Source organism: Pseudopipra pipra, chromosome 20, assembly GCF_036250125.1.
Source record: "Pseudopipra pipra isolate bDixPip1 chromosome 20, bDixPip1.hap1, whole genome shotgun sequence".
NCBI classification, from domain to species: Eukaryota; Metazoa; Chordata; class Aves; order Passeriformes; family Pipridae; genus Pseudopipra; species Pseudopipra pipra.
The window spans coordinates 58,176-76,783 of NC_087568.1; the positions used below are offsets into that span (position 1 = coordinate 58,176).

The 18,608-nt window shown below is 35.5% G+C and overlaps 1 protein-coding gene across 7 annotated transcripts in view; it reads left to right on the top strand.

The window, feature by feature from the left end:
• GARNL3 (GTPase activating Rap/RanGAP domain like 3) overlaps window positions 1-18,608 on the top strand; it is a 41,822-nt gene that overhangs the window by 12,508 nt on the left and 10,706 nt on the right. For all 7 annotated transcript variants that reach the window (XR_010435405.1, XM_064676464.1, XM_064676465.1 and 4 more), the window contains exons 7-25: window positions 521-584; window positions 832-858; window positions 1,241-1,316; window positions 1,932-2,030; window positions 2,553-2,656; window positions 3,833-3,941; window positions 5,224-5,269; window positions 7,710-7,816; window positions 8,665-8,786; window positions 9,531-9,635; window positions 12,106-12,180; window positions 13,116-13,227; window positions 13,959-14,057; window positions 14,628-14,744; window positions 15,393-15,565; window positions 15,878-16,036; window positions 16,770-16,836; window positions 17,766-17,873; window positions 18,299-18,417. Coding sequence is in view for 6 of the 7 variants with exons in the window: in XM_064676464.1 (XP_064532534.1) it covers window positions 521-584; window positions 832-858; window positions 1,241-1,316; window positions 1,932-2,030; window positions 2,553-2,656; window positions 3,833-3,941; window positions 5,224-5,269; window positions 7,710-7,816; window positions 8,665-8,786; window positions 9,531-9,635; window positions 12,106-12,180; window positions 13,116-13,227; window positions 13,959-14,057; window positions 14,628-14,744; window positions 15,393-15,565; window positions 15,878-16,036; window positions 16,770-16,836; window positions 17,766-17,873; window positions 18,299-18,417 (1,888 nt within the window). In the remaining variant the exon portion in view is untranslated. The remainder of the gene's footprint in view (window positions 1-520; window positions 585-831; window positions 859-1,240; window positions 1,317-1,931; window positions 2,031-2,552; window positions 2,657-3,832; window positions 3,942-5,223; window positions 5,270-7,709; window positions 7,817-8,664; window positions 8,787-9,530; window positions 9,636-12,105; window positions 12,181-13,115; window positions 13,228-13,958; window positions 14,058-14,627; window positions 14,745-15,392; window positions 15,566-15,877; window positions 16,037-16,769; window positions 16,837-17,765; window positions 17,874-18,298; window positions 18,418-18,608) is intronic.

The window sequence follows — 18,608 nt, forward strand, 5'->3', positions numbered from 1 at the left end:
CATAACTTAGGGAAAAATGCTATGAATTAGATATTTCTGTTTATTGAGGCAGTAGATCTTATTTAAATATCTTTTCAGTTCTGTCTGTGGGTCTTTGGTATGTGAATCAGATGCTGAACTTCTCATTTGTCATTTGGCTTGCCTTGAATTATTTTAGGAGAGAATAAAAGCTTAAAAAATAGAATCGATTATTGAGTCCTTCTAAAATGCTCACCATGATTATGTTTAAATCTGTAGTGAAGGATGATGAAATAAAGCTCTGTCCTTTATAAGTCAATAAATTTAAACCTGATCTTGATGCAGGTTCTTACTAATTTCTGTTTTTAAAATCCAAAAGAAGTTACGAAGTGTTGGAAGCTAATATTTTGTGGAAGAAACAGCAGTTCCACAAAACATTCCACCTAAGAGAGACTCTTTGAACAATTAATTTTGTAACCAGTTGTAACAGCAACCAGTTGGTGTTTTACTGCTGAAATGTATACTTGCCCTTCTACTAAGCAGTATTTTGTTTGCATTTCAGTGCTATGAGTCTTGATAAATTTGAGAAGAGCCCAAGGGAAATTTTTCATCCTGAGATACAAAAGGTAGGCCTTTTTTTGTTCGCTTGTTTTTCTTTATTATTTTGTGGAAATATAAGTAATGGGGTATAAGTGCTACTAATTGCTTTCTTTCAGTACCAGGATAAAAATGAGTAGGATTATGTGAACTACCTAAACTGTCTTTATCAGTTGAACTGGCCACTTCAAATCAAAACTTAAATATATAAGGTTGTTAGTTTTATTTGTGTTATCTTTAATATCAGTGTGCTAAAGATACTGTTTTTCTTTACAGGATTTATTGGTTCTTGAAGAGCAAGAGGTAAATGTAAACCTACCTCTCCTAGCTCACAGACCTGTTCAATGAATACAGTTTTTTTATTTGAAATATTTGCACTGATATACTTGTAACAACTTACTAATCAATTGTTTATTACAGTAAAAAATGTAGGTTTTTTAACATATGAGATAAAAAATAATTTTAAGCACCAACTTAATATAGCACCCACTCAGATTATTAATTTTATGCTATACCATAAAACTTTGAAGGTAAATTATTATGTATTAGTAGTTGGTGTGAAATGTATATTCCCATGTGTAGGATGTATACCAAGGTATATATCTAAAAGTCCTTAGAGAAAACATTTTTTAGGTCTTCTATTTGATTGTCTTTTTATCATATAATATTTGGGTTTATTTCTCAGGGATCTGTGAATTTTAAATTTGGAGTCCTTTATGCTAAGGATGGTCAGCTAACAGATGATGAAATGTTCAGTAATGGTGAGTTTTTCACCTTTTTCTTAATTGTTTTATTCACATGAATAAAAAAATGGAAAATAGTGCCTACACATGGAAGACAGAAGGGAGGTGATTGTTATACAAACCGTAGTTTTGTTGGTTTTCATGTTCATGTTGGGTGATAAATTGTAGCATAGAACCTTCTGTTTCTATAAAAAGTTGCTGTAGGAATCGTACTATTACGACTTGGAAGATAGTGAAATTTCTTTCCTAAACTATGCAACATAACATTTAGAAAAAAGAAGCAGTTGAAGGAGGCAACTTGTTTACTCCCTGTTGTTTGTAGTTCTTTCACTCTTAACGTTTTTGCAGCATGATCACTTTCTCTCGTTCACTTGAACAGCGTAGTCTTGATGTTAGCACTTGAAGTCACTTTTTAATGTCACATGATGATGCCTATTCTGCAAGGCTGGGTTGCTGTTTCTGGAAAGGTAGAAGGTTTGGATGACATGAAGAGAAACTAATTCAGCTGAAACTTGGGTCCTTGTGTTCCGGAAGCGGTACCTATTTCTGTATTTTGATTATTTTTTATACATGTCCTGTAACTATGTGTTTGTTTGTTTGTTTGTTTTTTACATTTCTCTCTCCCACATGTAGAAACTGGAAGTGAAAGCTTTCAAAGATTTTTGCATCTCTTGGGTGACACAGTTACTTTGAAAGGCTGGACAGGCTACAGAGGAGGACTGGACACTAAAAGTAAGAGCTTATCTGAAGCAATAAAGAGGGGGCACTATTGCATGTGCATATTATATGTATTGTAGTTATAATACAATCCCAAAATGGATTTCCTCATGTGCATGCTAAGTGCTCTACTTCACCAGAAAAAAGTCTGGTCAGCTTAAGTCACTGATATGTAATGCAGTTAAAGAAAAGTATTTATATGACCTGTATTTTCAAGATGAACAGTTTTGTTTTAAATTCGAACGAAGACTAACCTGACACGTTACTTGCTTTGTGGTGGTAGGACCTCAAGGCTTGAAGAACTGTGTGATTGCAAGAGGGTAGGTGAAGGACATCATAGGTTTTAAGTGTGAATAGGTAGATTAATTCCAAACTTGGGTTTGGACTCACATAAAACATGCAGTGTGGATATTTTCTTAAATGGATCAGAAAAAAAGAATAACTGAAGAATATTTGGTAGAAAGACTTGGAATATCTTTTCTTCTTTAGAAAACTTAGAGGGCATATTCCTGCTGAGAATGTTGTGTTCCCTTGCAGATGATACAACAGGAACCTGTTCCATCTATACAATTTTTCAAGGGCACGAAATTATGTTCCATGTTTCAACTATGCTACCATATTCTAGAGAGAACAAGCAGCAGGTACATGGTTCTCTTTATTTCTCCCCGCCCCTCATTTATTTACTAAATCACAAACTCCAAAACTTTAGGAGAAACAAGGGATTTCTTGCCTGTTAATATTTTATAAATGTAGGGTTTAAGACTTTTGCTGGTTTTTTCGCAATATTATACTAAATGCTGAAAATTTCATGATGTTTGTTAGAAACAGTGCATCCTGTCATCTTTATTAAGGTAGAAAAGATACTTGTGAAGAAGGTCAAAATTGCTTCACTGAGAAGTAATTGAGTATTGTCCTGTCCAGGTGACTTGAAGGGCTGCACTGCTTCAATTATTACCTCAAAGAATTTAGGAAAATTGAAAATTAGCCTTGTGTGTGAATTGTAGGAATATTCACATGTGTAATACAAAACTCAAAGTCGGGAAGCAATTAGTGCAGCTTGAAAGAAATTCCCGTTATGAGCACGTCAAGGCGCTAAAGCACTGCTGTCACATTCTCATAGGTTCACTAGGTTGGTTCTTGGGTACTTGATCAAATGTGCTGTCATCCATTGCTCAAACCTTTCTTTGTATTATATGATGAAAAAATACTTTATAAGCGCATGCGTTTATTATACATCATACATTCATAATGATTTGCCTAAAATTACTTGATTTACTTTTTATTATGTATTATAATAATATAGTTAGATTATACCATTATGTTGTCCCTTTTTTATTTCTGTCAGTTTTCCCATGCTTTGTCCTTGGCCCGATAACAAGATAACAGAAGAAAACAGAGGCCATTCAGGATATTTATTTTTAAAGAATAACTCAGCATCAAAGTTTTTTTTCCTTTTATTTCAAGTGGTAGATTTGCTTTTTTGGAATGCTAAGACCTCCATGCCCAATTTGTGAATAATAATTATGTAAATTATATAAAAGATGAGTGCTTTTCTAACTTAAAAATAGGCAATATCTGCTCTTCTAGAACCTTCTTGTGTCCACTGTGGCATTGCTAGGTAGACTTGCTTACAGTTAGGTAATAATTTGATATTGGCCTTAGTACTATTGACCATCATTTTTCTGTTTGCAATTTAGGAATATTGTTTTACCATTCTCTCACAGAATTGTTAAGATATTTATTTATGTATTTTAAGTCCTTGTGTCTGTCTCTCTTTCTTTCTTTTTCCTTTTTTTTGTTGGTTTTTTTTTTTCCAGGTAGAAAGGAAGCGACATATTGGAAATGACATTGTCACTATAGTATTTCAGGAAGGTGAAGAGTCTTCTCCAGCATTCAAGCCATCCATGATTCGCTCTCATTTTACACGTATCTTTTTCCTTACATTTTCTAATTTTTTTTTAAAGATCAATATTACTTTTAATTCCTGCATGCTGTTTATGGAAGTGAAAACTGTTTTAGAAAGACAGTTGCATTCTTGCATTCTTTACCTTCAGCTGCTTGACTAGGAGTCTCCAAATCTGCAACATAAAACAAAGTTTGTGTTGAATCCCCTAGAAGATAAGGTAAAAGCAAGAATGTGATTTTTAAATCATGTTTTTATTATCGAAAGCATTTATTTGGATAATTTCACAAATTAAATTTTATACCTTTTCATAAAATATAAATTCATAAAAATATTTGTTAGTTATGTGAATTAATTTGGCATTGACATTAATTTTGACGTTTGACTGAATATTGCCTTTTAATGTTTAGATGCTGTTTATTTTACATATTTATGTATTTTAGATCAGTGTTTCTCAAATCTTTCAGACCATTAACCATATATTCTCCAGATTTTGTCAGCCTGTGTTTTTCAGACTTTCAGTTGAAAACATTGTGAAGACAATATGATTCCAAAACCAGTGGCCAATCACTTGGGATTATCATGGGGTCACACTAGTAATCTGTAGACTAGTAATCTGTAGAATATGGCATTAGACTAAATGGAGTGGAATGAATAAAAATGGATGAAAAGAAGAAAACTCTTATAATAAGAACCTTTAGATATCAGAGGAAACTAAATGTTAAGAACAATTGTTTACCAAGTCAATGTACCTCTTCGTTAGTGTCAGCCTTAGTATAAAAGGAATAATTATTCCCTTATTGCTGTTTGGAGAACTTGTCACAATGTCATTGATACAGCCTACTTTTGATTTTGGCAAATATTTTGAGGTTCATACATTTTTGTGTACTTGCACTTCAAATCATTCTCTCCATTTTCTTATAATTTTGTTAACTAAATTATTTCATTGGAATCTTTTTTTCAGTAGAAGTTTTGGTATAAATGAAGTTTGGAATCAGTACTTTTCTATCAACTAAAAGAATTTTTAGTCACAAATCTATCAAACACACATAAGCCACAGCATGTTTTATGCTGAATTTGTGGTACTAGCTTGATTTTTAAAACTTGATCAAGCCATAAAATTCTGTATGGGACCTCCTTTATAAATAGCAAAATCTGTATAGTTTAGAATGTTTTATATATTTACATTGATTAATGTGTTTTACCTTTATTAAATCTGCTATGTAACTGCAGGAGAAGAAAAAGTGTATTAAAGTACATGTGATCTTTATTAGAAGTGGATTAACTTCCTTAACTGCATGGCAGATATTTTTGCTTTAGTGAGATACAATAAGCAGAATGATAGTTACAGGTAGGTGCTGATTGTAACAAATAACTTCACACTGAATTTCTGATGGTTTAGAGAAAACGGGATAACGTTTTGGCAATGGGGAGATTTCCTGGTGTACAGAAGGTTCACCCATCTGTATGCTGGGAGGCCAAATGAACTTAAGAAGCTGAAGAGCAACATGGACCTCGATGCAGATGTCTCTAAACTGGCTATAAGTTGTGTGTTTCTAACCATCAGGAAAATTAAATTCTGTAACAGGCATAAGCTAAGGGGGAAAAACAAAACTATTCTTTAGATGAAATGTAACAAAATTATGAAAGACATACCTGGAATGTTCTGACCTAATGAGATCAATGACATAGTGAACTATATGTATGATAGTTACTTAGATGTATGGAAGTTAATTAGATGTGTATGATGATGTGATAGCCATGGACTGCAGATCCTTGCAAGTCTCAGTTCAGCAGTAGCTGAGCAAACTAATTCAGTTTTAGGGATCTTAACAGAGTATTTGTATAATTGGACGTCACATGCTTTAAACCTACTAGAATTTTGCATATTACTATGTTTCTTCAGCATTCCATTAAATCTAGCTCCAGAGAAGTATCCAATAGCATGATACTTCAGTTTGCATATGTGGTTTTTTTTCCCCCCCTCCCATTTATAGCTGCAGTTTGTTTTGGAAATATCTATAGCACAGTTAAGGAATAGTTTTATTTTGTTTGAAGATCTTGTCAGCACCTTCTCGCAATTTTTTTTAAAATTGATTGTCCTCATAGCTTCTGCTTTTCAGCATTCCTGGGTTTGTGAGAGGCACAAAACATGTTCATGATTCCCGTATGCAGTGACAGTGCAGATACTTCTTTCCTTTTTCTTCCTGTTTTGGGACAGAAACTTGAGCTTACATCCCTCATTTCCTTTTAGAAGTGAATGTTGTCCTGATTGTAAGCTGATAGTCAGTAGATGGGCTAGCCATGGTAAAATGCTTTTTACCTTGCTGTTTATTTGGGAGGCAAATGAGTAGCAATAATTAAGATAAATTTGCCTCTCTCACTCTAAGTAACTGGCTGCTTTTACTAGATCAGTCCATCTTATTTTAGTTGCTTCATTCTGCCAGTCTTGACACATCTTACTGCAGTACATGTCATGCAGTATTTTTTCCCTGTATGACAGGTGTGATACATATATTTCAGCTTGGCCTAATTACATTTCCTTCTGTCCTTTCATCTTAGGCCTGAATAGAACTCTTGTTCCTTCTGTTATTTTTTTTGTGTGTGAGGATGGTCTTCCAAGTGACCAAAATGTCAGTCAAAGGAGAGAGGGGATGCTCTGGTGTTTTGAGACAAATCTTCCGTGTTTCAAATGCAATGCCACTGTGAGATCTGACACTGACTTTCTGCTTAGAATGCAGAATATTTTACTTCAGTCAAGAAATCTATTTCTTTGGTTGGTTTTGCTTTGGCTTTCTCTGTCTTAATTCATTCTACTCTACTCAAGGAACATTTCACACCTTTCGTAGTGATAAATGATTATTTTTTTTACCTGGATCTAATAAAATAGACATAGGGCATCTATGAAATTGTGTCTCAAATACGTGAAATCAACATTAGAATGATTAGTATTCGTTGTGTTTCAGATTGTATGCACAGTTTCCAAGCTGTCATGAAAAAAGACTGTATGAAACCATTACAATCCATTAGACTCAATAGCAGTCACTCACTGGTGGTTTTTTGAGGAAGCAAATTCTGACTCTGGTTTGTGTAACAGTAGAGATGGGTTGAATCAATAATTTTACCAATTAAATTGCTGTGGCTTGCGTCATCTGCACATGCCACTTGGAAGACCTTTGTCTGCAGACTGTCAATTGAAATAGCAAAGAATGGTAACTTATAGAAGCTATGCCTGCTGAACATATTGTGTACATGGGTTTGGTACCTGCCATTCATTCTTGCTATGTGGGATCCTTTATGGATCACAAGAACTCAGCAGGTCCAGCTGTCACAGAAGTCATTCTGACTCTTTCTTCCTCAGAGAAAATGAATTTGCTATTCCCAAGATACAGATGTCATAAGCCATTGTTATTCAGAAAGATTTGAACGTTTCATGCTGTGGTGAATGCATAGGTAAGGTGGAAGTCTGTAAGGAGAGCATGTCTTGTAGGCAAAGAACTTTTTTTGGAAAACAACTAGATTTTGCTAGTGCCACTAGAAGTATTGTTCTATGAGTAGAACTGCAAAGTTCTGTTCTAATTCTTAGTGTCCCAGTATTAGTTTGTGTAAAGGAAGCATAATTTTGCTCTACTGAGTTATTTCAAGTGAATCTTTTTTGTTAGATCCTTCAGAGTTCTTATATAAGACATACCCAGATGACAGGTTCCATTTCTTCTGTTTTGAATACTGTCTATAAAAAGGGTAGAGTTTGAATGTGACTCAATATACATAAAGATTTGTACTTCCAATAGGCTGAAAATATTTTCAGAAGAAAGTGTTCCTCTCTTTGGGCCTCCTCTTCCATCCCCACCTGTGTTTACAAATCACCAGGAATTCAGGGATTTTGTGTTGGTGAAATGTAAGTCGGTTTTTACTTTGTTAGAAATACTTCTTTAATAAGTGCTTTAACAAACTGAAACTCATGATGCTTAAAATGTAAACATATTTTTTTGTGTATGTTGCTGATCTGTATACAATTTGTTTTTCCAAATCAGTAACGTAGGTGGGATGTCGGTTCCATCAAACTGTTCTAGTCAGAGTAACAAAAAACCTGCTTTTCTCTGCTTCTTAGGCCACGAGGTACAAGCTGACTTTTACATTTGCAGAATGTGCAGCCATATTTAGCTTTACATTTTCTTAAAGGATTTGGAGATCTGAAAGAATTTATAATGCTGTTCATAATTTAGTAGTAGAAAGTGTTAGTATCTCTGAAAACCTGAAAATAGAAGCTTTTCTGAATGTATTCTTAAAGGTGTTGAAGTGCACCTATGCAGCACTTTTTAATTCTGTAATGGTTCAGTTCCAGTTTTCATTGATCCTTATTTGCCCTTCTAAATCAGCGAGAAGGAAATCTTTGAGAACTACTCATGATGATTACAATTAGATGCTTACCTGACAGGAACTTGACTGATAACTCATTTCATGTATTTAAATTGTTTAATACTTAAATTGATTAGCAGTTTGTCTGTAATTTTTTTATTAGTTAGGTGTTTATTGGGATGCCTTGTGAAATTCTCCTATTAATAATTTTTCTCTTTTAAGCTTAAGGGATTGTTATTCAGTAAAACCAAAAAAAAAAATGCAAAAAGGAGGCAACTATAAATTAATAAGGGCAAAACAGGTGGTTTGGTACAGAAGCAAACTAGAGTCAGTGGAAGTTGTCAAAGTTCATTTAGGTAATGTTTTTTTTTTTTCATGATTTTTTAGTAATAAATGGGGAAAAAGCCACCTTGGAAACACCAACATTTTCTCAGAAACGTCAACGCACTCTAGACATGCTGATCCGCTCTTTATACCAAGACATGATGCCTGATCTACACAGGGTAAATGTAAGTCAGAATTTTCTGCATCCCCTCACATGTGCCCTCCTCACTGTTTTGATATTTTAAAAGACTGTCATGTCATCCTAATGAGCACTGAATTGCGTACGACTAAATGTGAACTGTCATATAACTTATTTTACAGTTACATGAAAGTTGACAGACCGTCCTTTCTGGATACCAGGTGTGAGGAGAAGCATAACAATGTCATACTTAGTGTAAGCTTACCCATGGCAAGGGAGTAGGAAATTTAGGCACTGAAAATATTATATGTATTAGTCTTGTCACCATAAAAACTGCATTTACTCATTCTGTTATGTGTCGATTTGGATCATTTTTACTGTTAGATGAGATAACTATTTTAGAGGATGAAGACTTCTTAATAAGGTAATTCCTAACTAACTAAAAAGAAGCTCAATACTTCTGAAACTAACGAGGTGCTATTTCTTCCCCACTGTCTATTTCTCTTATCTAAATAGATCTGCCTAAACCTTTTTTTCCATATATTTATGTCGTATATTCATGTGGTATGATTTACCACATGACAGTAGTAAACCATGACCAGTTGGAAGGTAAAGCACTCAAGGATTGGAAGAGTTGAAATTTCTCCTCTCTGAGAAGCTATACAATTAGATTCATCACTACAGGAAAGTATACAAAACCAGAAAATTTAAATGATGTCACATTAAGTTACTTCAGATGAAAAGATTTGGAAAACTTTTCAGGTTAAAAAAGAAACATTTTCTGTTTTAGAACATGCTCAATAGAAGGTCCTTCAGTGATGTGTTACCAGAGTCCCCAAAATCAACACGGAAGAAAGAGGAAGCTCGACAAGCAGAGTTTGTTCGGCTCGGTCAGGTAGGGTCAGTTTAGAAGGTATGCAGGTAGGGTTACAAAGGCTGTGTTACCCCTTTTGTTAGAATTTGATTAGCTTGCAGTTATGTCAGGACTTCACGGAGTTTTCTGTGATCAGAAATAGTTTTGTAGTATTGCATTATTTTAAGCTATGTTAAAATAAAATATGAATAGAAGTATTTATCTGTAGCACCTAAGGTACACAACACAAGTACAAATGCTTATATAGTACCTAAGCTAAATGAAGGTTGGAAAAATCGGACCTTAGAATCAAACTTAGAAGGTCTTTCTCTGCTTTATGCAGCAGATGCGTTGTGCCTCCAAGCAGAAGAGTGCTCTGTCTTTTTCTGTGCTTTGGAAAAACATAAACTTTCATGGATTTCTTCCATATGTTTTATTAAGATTGAATTTCTTAGAAAATACTTAGTCTACTTTAGTCAGAAAGAAGTTTCAACAATATTTCTGCTAAATCAGAGGTTGCCACACATCTTTGAACATAACAGATGCTAACTCCAATCTTCTATGGGCTTATTAATATCTTGATTCAGTGAGGAGTAAAGCTTCCTGATGATTAAGATAGTCTGCTTTGATCTGACAGTTCACTGTAGCAAAGAAGTCAACAGTGTCTATGCTTCCCCTGTCCTTTCTCACTTGTTTCTTCTTGATTCTGGACTGGTGTCATGGTTCTGCAGCTTATCTTAAGAATGTCTCTTTCTGAGCTGATTTAACTCAGCAGGAGTTAACAGACCAGGAAACCAAAACAAAAAAAAAAAAAAAGAAACAAAACAAAAATTCACAGTTACCAACAAAACCCAAGTCTCTTGTCTTCCCTTCTATTTTTTTTTTTTTTTTTTTTTAGTAATCTAAGGAATAGATGATTCTGAGAAGTTCTAGGTCTGGTTAAAGGAAGTGAATGGTACTGGGTGGTTGAGAGCTGGTTCAGAAAAATCTCAGGGCTATTAAAGCTTGCATTGACAAGAACTGCAAAGTCTGCTCCTTTGTGCTTTGCCCACCCTATCCCCCATCACCTTGAAATAACCAGTCACTTTAGGCGGGTTAAAAAAAAAAAAGATGAATGTGATTGTAATATTGAGACAGGAGTAACCAATGATTTTATTCCCCAAGTTTACTTTACATAAGTTAAGGGAAAAAAAAGGTTATTAAAAGTATAGAAACCTATAACTTTGAGCCCCTTCCACCTCCCACAGGTTAAACACTGATAAGATACTCGTGTAACAAATCTAGTTGGGACTCATTTCTTAAGCAAGACTTCCGTCCTTAACATGATCTTCATTGAAGGGAAATCTAACATGTGGGCAAAAACTTCATGGATACCTGTTTGCGTTTTTCTTGGAGCTTCTTTTCACATTAAAATCTTTCCCTTGTCTGAAATATCTTTCCTCTAAGTTACAAACTATAGGCTTGAACACATTTCAAGATGCCTTCCAAGTAGCTGTTAATCATTCTTGCCAAACTATGAATGTCTTTCTCCTTTAGTTGCAGTCAGTTGAGTTTTCAGACGGTAAACAAAACTCACTGAAGACTGATTCAGCAGCATATTTAAATCATTTAGTTATTGTCAAGGTGATCTCTTCTGACTGGTGAGATGGAATTAAAATGTTCATACAGTGAAGTCTTTCGTGTATCTCTGTAAGCTGACAGCCATGCTTAATGCAAATGTGCAAATGGTACATGCAGCTGATTACTGCCACTTCACAGAGACTATGCATGATTGTAGGCAAATTTTGGGGCAATAAAATTAGTTTTATGTTAGTTCTGAGCTTTGCATTAAGGAATGCCGTGACAATTCCATGTGTCACCATTTTATAGGAATACGACTGTAAAAGTTAGCAATGAAGGTATATAGGATACCTTAAAGAGATTTATTGTGCAGCTCACTGAAACTAAGTATGTATATTTCTCTGGAGATCTTGACCCTTTCAAAATTAGGTCTCTTCTAGCTGAAGAATTTGTGATCCTGTGACTGTGTGTCCTTGGGATACCTAGCAATACATAGATAGATAGATGGTTTGACTTAGTGTTTGTTTGGAAGTTTTGCAAGTAAAAAGCCAGTTTGTGTAATTGATAAAAGAATCCTCTATCCAGCTAGATTGTACAGTAAATTGTGCAGATGTTTAGCTTGTATTGTTTGAGGTGGAGGTTTTTCTCTGTTATTATGTTCGACTCTTCTTTTCTGATTTTGAGTTTCCATTTAGAAAGCAAACAAGCAAAAAAACCTAAACAAAAACCAGCCAATATATGTTTTGGCTGAGAAGATACGTAGTAACCATCTGGTAATTCATGCAGACTTTGTTCAGAGTACAAAATTCTACTTCTTTTCTAATTACTTAAAGTGGTATAGGAATTCCAAACTGGAATTACTTTCTCGCCCTAAATTGTCCTTTTTATGTAGTCATTAGCTTGAGTATTGCTGACAAAAACTCAGTTTAAATAAAACATCTGTTTGTATTAGGCACTGAAATTGAAAACCACTGTGAAAGGGGATACCACAGCTCACTTGGCAACCACAAGCTTTTGTAAAAAGGAGGTGAGTGAAACTGTCTGTCTGAGAAAACTTCTGAAAAATTAAACATTATCTAGTATGGCATCTCTTTATTTACTTCTGTAATTACATGCTGCAGCAGAAAAAATGAAATGTGTAGTATCAAAGTGATTCTGCAGTCACTATCAGATTAATAAAGGATGAGCCTGGGGGCAGAAGCACTTCTCAAGTTAAAGCAAGTGTGGACATTTTTATATCTGAGAAAATTTGATGAAAGTGCCATTTTCCAAATGCAATCATCTTTTATTTTAACTTCAACAAGTTTAAAAAAAAATTTAGTTGTGATTTTTATTCATTCTGGTGTGTAGTACCAGATTTTGTTTGAGATCATTAGGGAGTGAAATATGCAAACTGCACACTTCTGCATGCATTTTATATACAGAAGCTTCAGAACGGCATCTAAAATTTCAGATTCTAGCTAGTATATAAACTGGGAGAGGAGGGGCAGACTCTGGGAGGTAAGTACAGAGAAGAACACAGGATGAAAGAACGATTCAGTAGAAAGGCAGTTTTAACTATACCATGTGCTAGTGACTAAACATCACAAACTGAACCATAAAATGTAAGCAATTGTGTATGCGTGGTGGTACATATGTTTTAAGTCTATCAATCTGGTTTTTTTAAAGTAAAATGCATATGGAGTATTTCCAGGGTTGCACTGAGTATCAGCTGCATGCATTTTAATTCCAGTGTTTCAGGAATGTGTCTTAGATTTACTAGTCTCCAAGCCAGAATTAATACAGAATTTTCTCTGCAAGAAAATTAACACAATTTTGATATTTCAAAAAATATACTGTTTGGAAATGTATCCTGCCAAAAGCATTTACATATTATTATTTGCCATTGTCCATCACATTCTATGTCTGTATGATCTGTATTTCTTAGTGTACTTAATTTGTATCCCTTATGTTGCTTCATAGCCTTGGGAATCTCAATCTTTCTGCAGTAATTTTCCTCATGAGGTTGTCTGTGCAGATTCTTGGGGCCAGTCCTTGCTGGTTTCTACAGATGCTGGCATCTTGTTAATAGATGGTTAGTAAATGATCCAGTGTTTTTGTGTCAATTTTTGTGTATCTGACCATTTTCTTGAAAATGTATGTTCATAAGGTCTGTTCAGTTATTGATAGGTCTTTACATATAGGGATAGTTACTAGTCCAAGGGAATTTATTGCATTTATGTAACCTAGCTGCAAAAATTCTCTCTGCTCTGGAATCAAGCCATATTGGGGAATAAATGTTAATGCAGATTTCTGCTTATTTCAGATGTTGTTTTCTTGATCATCTGAAAAGACTTAGGAGGTTGCATCCAGGCTCAAGGAGTGTTTAAATGGCTTGTCTGATTTCTTAGCCCTTGATGATAGTGAGCATGAAGCTGAGGGCTTATGTGACAGTGAAAGCCTGCTTCTTCCATTAGCATTGATATTGCTCTTTGACCCCTTATCTTCTGTGTGCCACATAAGGCCAGCAGGACTGAGGGAATGAAGTTAGTTCTTGGTCATAGTTCTTGAACTTTCCAAAGGAAAGTCCCTTTTAGGTTTCAGTTGCATAATCTGATCCATGGCAATCATAAAACTCTCTTGTGAGGTAGTATTGACTATGATGCTGTGGTATATGTAGCAGCTTTGTGGAGGGTTTTTTTTTTCCCTCTCTTCATTTTTGTAAGAAAAAAATCGAGTCTTTTATTACAAGAAAGAAAGAGTTCAAAACCAGTGACTAGCAAAGTTTAGCAGGATTTTGAATACATGTGTGTGTTTCTTTTTTAGATGGTCAACCATCAGTGCAAGTATTTGATAAAACTCTCCAGATAAAGCAGATGCATGTTTTGGAAGCTCTGGATCTTTTGATTGCCCGAACAGACAAAGGTAGGAGAGGTCCCTGTTCTTTGATTCCTGTATGAATCTGACTGTGGCTGGGTATGTGTGTCTCATGAGGCAATTGTGTCTATCAGCATAGGTATATTAGATGCCTTATTTAGAATGAAGGAGCACATACAGAAACTGCTGTTACTTTCTGAAAGGCTGGGGAGGAGTTGGAGGTGGAAATACCCAAATGCTCATTTGTGCTTCCTTCAAGGCAAGCCTGAAACTGGTCATATTGTCAGTTTATGGCCACCATTAGAACTTGACATTTTTTGCAAATATCTGTGACTGAATTATATATTCATTCAGTTGCACAAAAACATGGGGGTAATTACTTATGCTGTCACTATTTTACAAAATGTGTTTTGTTGGTATTTATGCTGTTAAATGTCACCACATCCTAGAGCTATAGAATGTATTTTCTTGAAGCTTCTGGTATAAAACAACTTAAAGCATTATGCTTTGCTTGTATTTGCTCTATTTGTTAGATGCTGCTTCTCTTTGGAAGTATTAATTTCAAACTGACATTTTCTTTTTTTAACTTCTTGTTTCCTGGTTCTCTTCCTGTGTCAGGGAAGGACTCTCGTCTCCTTGTCTTCAGACTCAGTGCTGTCCGAAAAGATATAGAGACAAAGCAAATTATAAGAAGCAAATACGACTGCAGAGAAAATAAACTAGAGAGAACAAAAGGTGATTTTATTTCCACTGTGATATGATGCCAGTAGTTGCCAGGGGCTTTTTAGCTCCCTTGAGGCAGTTGTAGGTGTTCACTTTAGCGTTTTCTCTTGACAGTTAATTCAAACTTTGTTAAACTTGTATTTGAAAACTAGCATGATATAATCCAGAATTAGAATGTTGTAAAAGTATCATGTTACTTGACAATTGCTGCTGATGAAAAGTGTTAAAGAAAAATAGGATTTCAGGATTGGGAGGTATGAGAAGAATTTTGCAGGGATTTAAACTGAAATAAAGCGCACTTTAAGTTCAAGGAACACTGGCAAATCTCCATTAAATAGTAGTTCTTAGATTAGTCTGGGTGTTGCTGATTATTTTAGTAGACATAAACATTTTCTGGTCTTCAGAAGCAAGCTGCTGTGGAAAGCTGGAACCTGCAGAAAGTGAAAATCCATGTATTTAGGAATAAGGGTAAAATAGATTTCAAAGGAGTCATAGGCTTTTGTCTTTTTCTAGAAGTTGATGTTATGCTATTGAGGGGGGTTTCATTCTGTGTTGCTAAGACATGCATCAGAATCCTGTTGTACTAATCATCATACAAATACAGAAAAAAAAATCAGACCCTACTCCAACCACCTACAGTCTAGAACATTATTTCCTCAGGCTGCCATTTGTATGCCATAAATACTCACCATGGAAGTGAACTGAGGATTGTTGTGGCTATTCGAAACAAACTACTTCTTGTCACAAAGAAATATAATCCACACCACAGTTTAACCAGCAGCTCTGTGCTCTCGTCAACTGAATCTCCAGTAGAGGAGTTCCAGTACATCCGGGTATGTGTAATCTAATTACAAATTACCTTAACAGACTGGGCAGCAATCAGCTAGTGCGGGGAGTGTGGGAAAGGCAAAGAACGTGCATTATCGTCACCCCAAACCTCCAGACAAATAAAAGTGAGATGTCATATGATGGAGTTCGATCATATATATGCTAAAGAAATCTTTCAGATTTTTTAGAAATTAAGTTTCAGCTTGTTCTTTGTTATGTTGCTGTGCTCAGAGCACATCCCTTTAAAATCATGGAGTACCTGCAGCACCCACAGTAGGAGCTTGAAAAAGAGAATAATTCCTTTATTTATGTTATAGGAAATATGCCTTTCTGACCCTCCAGTGGTTATGACGCTGGTGGATGGACCTACTGGAGAGAGTGACAATATGATCTGTGTAGCATATCGGCACCAGTTTGACTTAGTCAATGAGAGCACGGGGGAGTCTTACAGACTGCATCATGTTGAAACAAATAAAGTAAGTTTGCATCATTGAAACCTATGTTTTCGCAGAGCCCCACTGAACATAACTTCTTGCAGACTCAGTGCATCCTATGCTGACCTTCTGGGAGTGTAATTTATGGAGATCCTCGTCTCTGTTACTTTTCACTTCTATAATGCTGCTTTATGGCACCCAGAGATATTTGTTCCTTTTGGGATATGTGATAATAACAACTCCCAAGAGAAGTAGTTATAAGATATGATATGTGTGGTGGGTTGACCTTGGCTGGACACCAGGTGCCCACCCAGCCACAGGAAAGAGACTGTATTTCAGGCTCTGGAATATTGTTACCATCGTAAATTCATTTTTCTCCTTTCTTAGTCAACAGTTTGCTTTTCGCTTCATCTTTGTGGTATCAAAGTTTTGTTGTTTATGAAATTGCATCATAATAACTTCAGTTGTTGGCCACCAGTATCTCATTCAGATTTGCCTATTTGCATGTACTATGGCTAAGATTTTTACACATAGCTTATATTTCTATTTAAGAAACTGCTGCCCAGTCAAGTAATAACTGAATCTTTCTATCCTGGACATTAAAATTAATAACATAAGAGTCTGCATTTAGAACATGCTTATCTATTTATTTACTTACTTATTTCTTTTTTTTTCTTTTATCCTCCAACTGATTGTCTTGCTTGTTAGTCAAAACCCTGCTGGAATAATCACAATATCTTCTGCCTGCTCTTAACCTTTTCCATTATCATTGCAGGTTAATTTTGTTGCGGCTATTGATGTATATGAAGATGGTGAAGCTGGTCTACTGTTGTGTTATAACTGTAAGTGTTAACAGAAGGACAAAAATGGTAATAGCCCAATCTGTGTACATAATTCTTTTTTCATTGGAGTCCAGGTCTGTATTTTAAAATAAATTTTAGTATTTCCTGGAAAGTTTGTAAAATATAGTCTTTTGAACTTAAATGCATATTGGAGAGACTGGAAATTCAAGTATTATTTTAGACATACTAGCTGTTTTATAGATGTGCATCTCTATATTTATAGATGTTGCCATGTTAAAAAAAGTCCCGTTTTTTTCAGATTTGGCTCATTCTTTAGGTAGTTACACAGTTATTAGGTGTTTTCAAGACATGTACAATTTAGCATTTCATCCCTTTTTCCTTGTGTGATGTCCCATTCTGTCTTTGTGGTTTTTTCTTCTGTCTACTTCTTGGCACTATTGCATTATTTCATTGTAATTCTCTCAATCTCCTTTTATAAAATGGTCTTGGATATAGAATCATAGAATGTTAAGGGATCGGAATGGACCTTAAAGATCATCTAGTCCCAACCCCCCTTGCCATGTGCACGGACACCTCCCACTAGAAAAGATTGCTCAAGGCCTTATCCAACGTGGTTTTGAACACTGCCAGGGTTGGAGCATCCACAACCTCCCATGTTCTAGAATCTAACTATTCTCACAATAAAACATTTTTTCCTGATATCTCACATAAATTTCCCCACTTTTACTTTGTGCCCATTACTCCTTGTCCTGTCACTACATTTCCTGATGAAGAGTTCCTCTCCGGTTCCTTGGAGGCCCCTTCAGATACTGCAAGGTTGCTATGAGGTCTCCACACAACCTTCTCGTCTCCAGACTGAATGGCCCCAACTCTCTCAGCCTGTCCCCACAGAGGAGGTGCTCCAGTCCTCTTACCAACTTCGTGGCCTCCTCTGGTTATTGATGCTGCTTTTTTCTATTTTGTTACAGATGTTTGCCAATACAGAAAGGTATATCCTTTCAGTGGAGGTTCTCCGCTGATCCAGCCATCAGCTTATGACTTCCAGTTCAGCTGGAATCAAGTTCCTTATGCTGTTGGTAAGAAAATATCTCTTTTTACTAGATGGTTGTTTTTCATTACAATTTTAGCTTGCACTTGGTTCTTAGTGGAATTACCATGTTCTAGGAACACTTCATTACTTTTTTACATTCATGATGCCACTTGAGCTTAGTTTCTGCATATGATTAAATTTAGAAAGTGTAGTCTTGGTGCCAAGTTCTTCCTTTGCTGAACTCTTTCTTCTGTTTTTCATTTTACATTCTCTCTACATTCTGCCAGGCATGGAGAGTGAAGTTTTCTTCAGGCTTGATGTAGCTCCATGTCCGTCCAGTTAGACAAACTTTTCATAGGAAAGGGAGATGCCAGAAGAGATCAAGAACAGTTTTCATGGAGCATCCGAAAAACTTTCACATTAAAGAATTTCACCATTTTTCCTTGCCAAATAACTTTTCTTTCATTGCAGTCTGTGCTTTCCCTTATATCCTTGCTTTCACTACTGATTCCATTGAGATCCGACTAGTGGTGAATGGGAACTTAGTCCACACAGCAGTTGTGCCTGAGCTTCAACTTGTAGCATCAAGGGTAAGACACAGTAAAATCATGTTTGACTATTTCTGTGATATAATTGGGATCTAATTCACATAAAAGTTGCTGCAGCTAAAAACCTAACAAGCCAAAACTGAAATATGTGCTATTTGATCTGTGTTGACTGTTCATGTTTGCTTTTAGTTTATATCAAGTACAAAGAGAATCAGGATTGATCATGCTGCCCT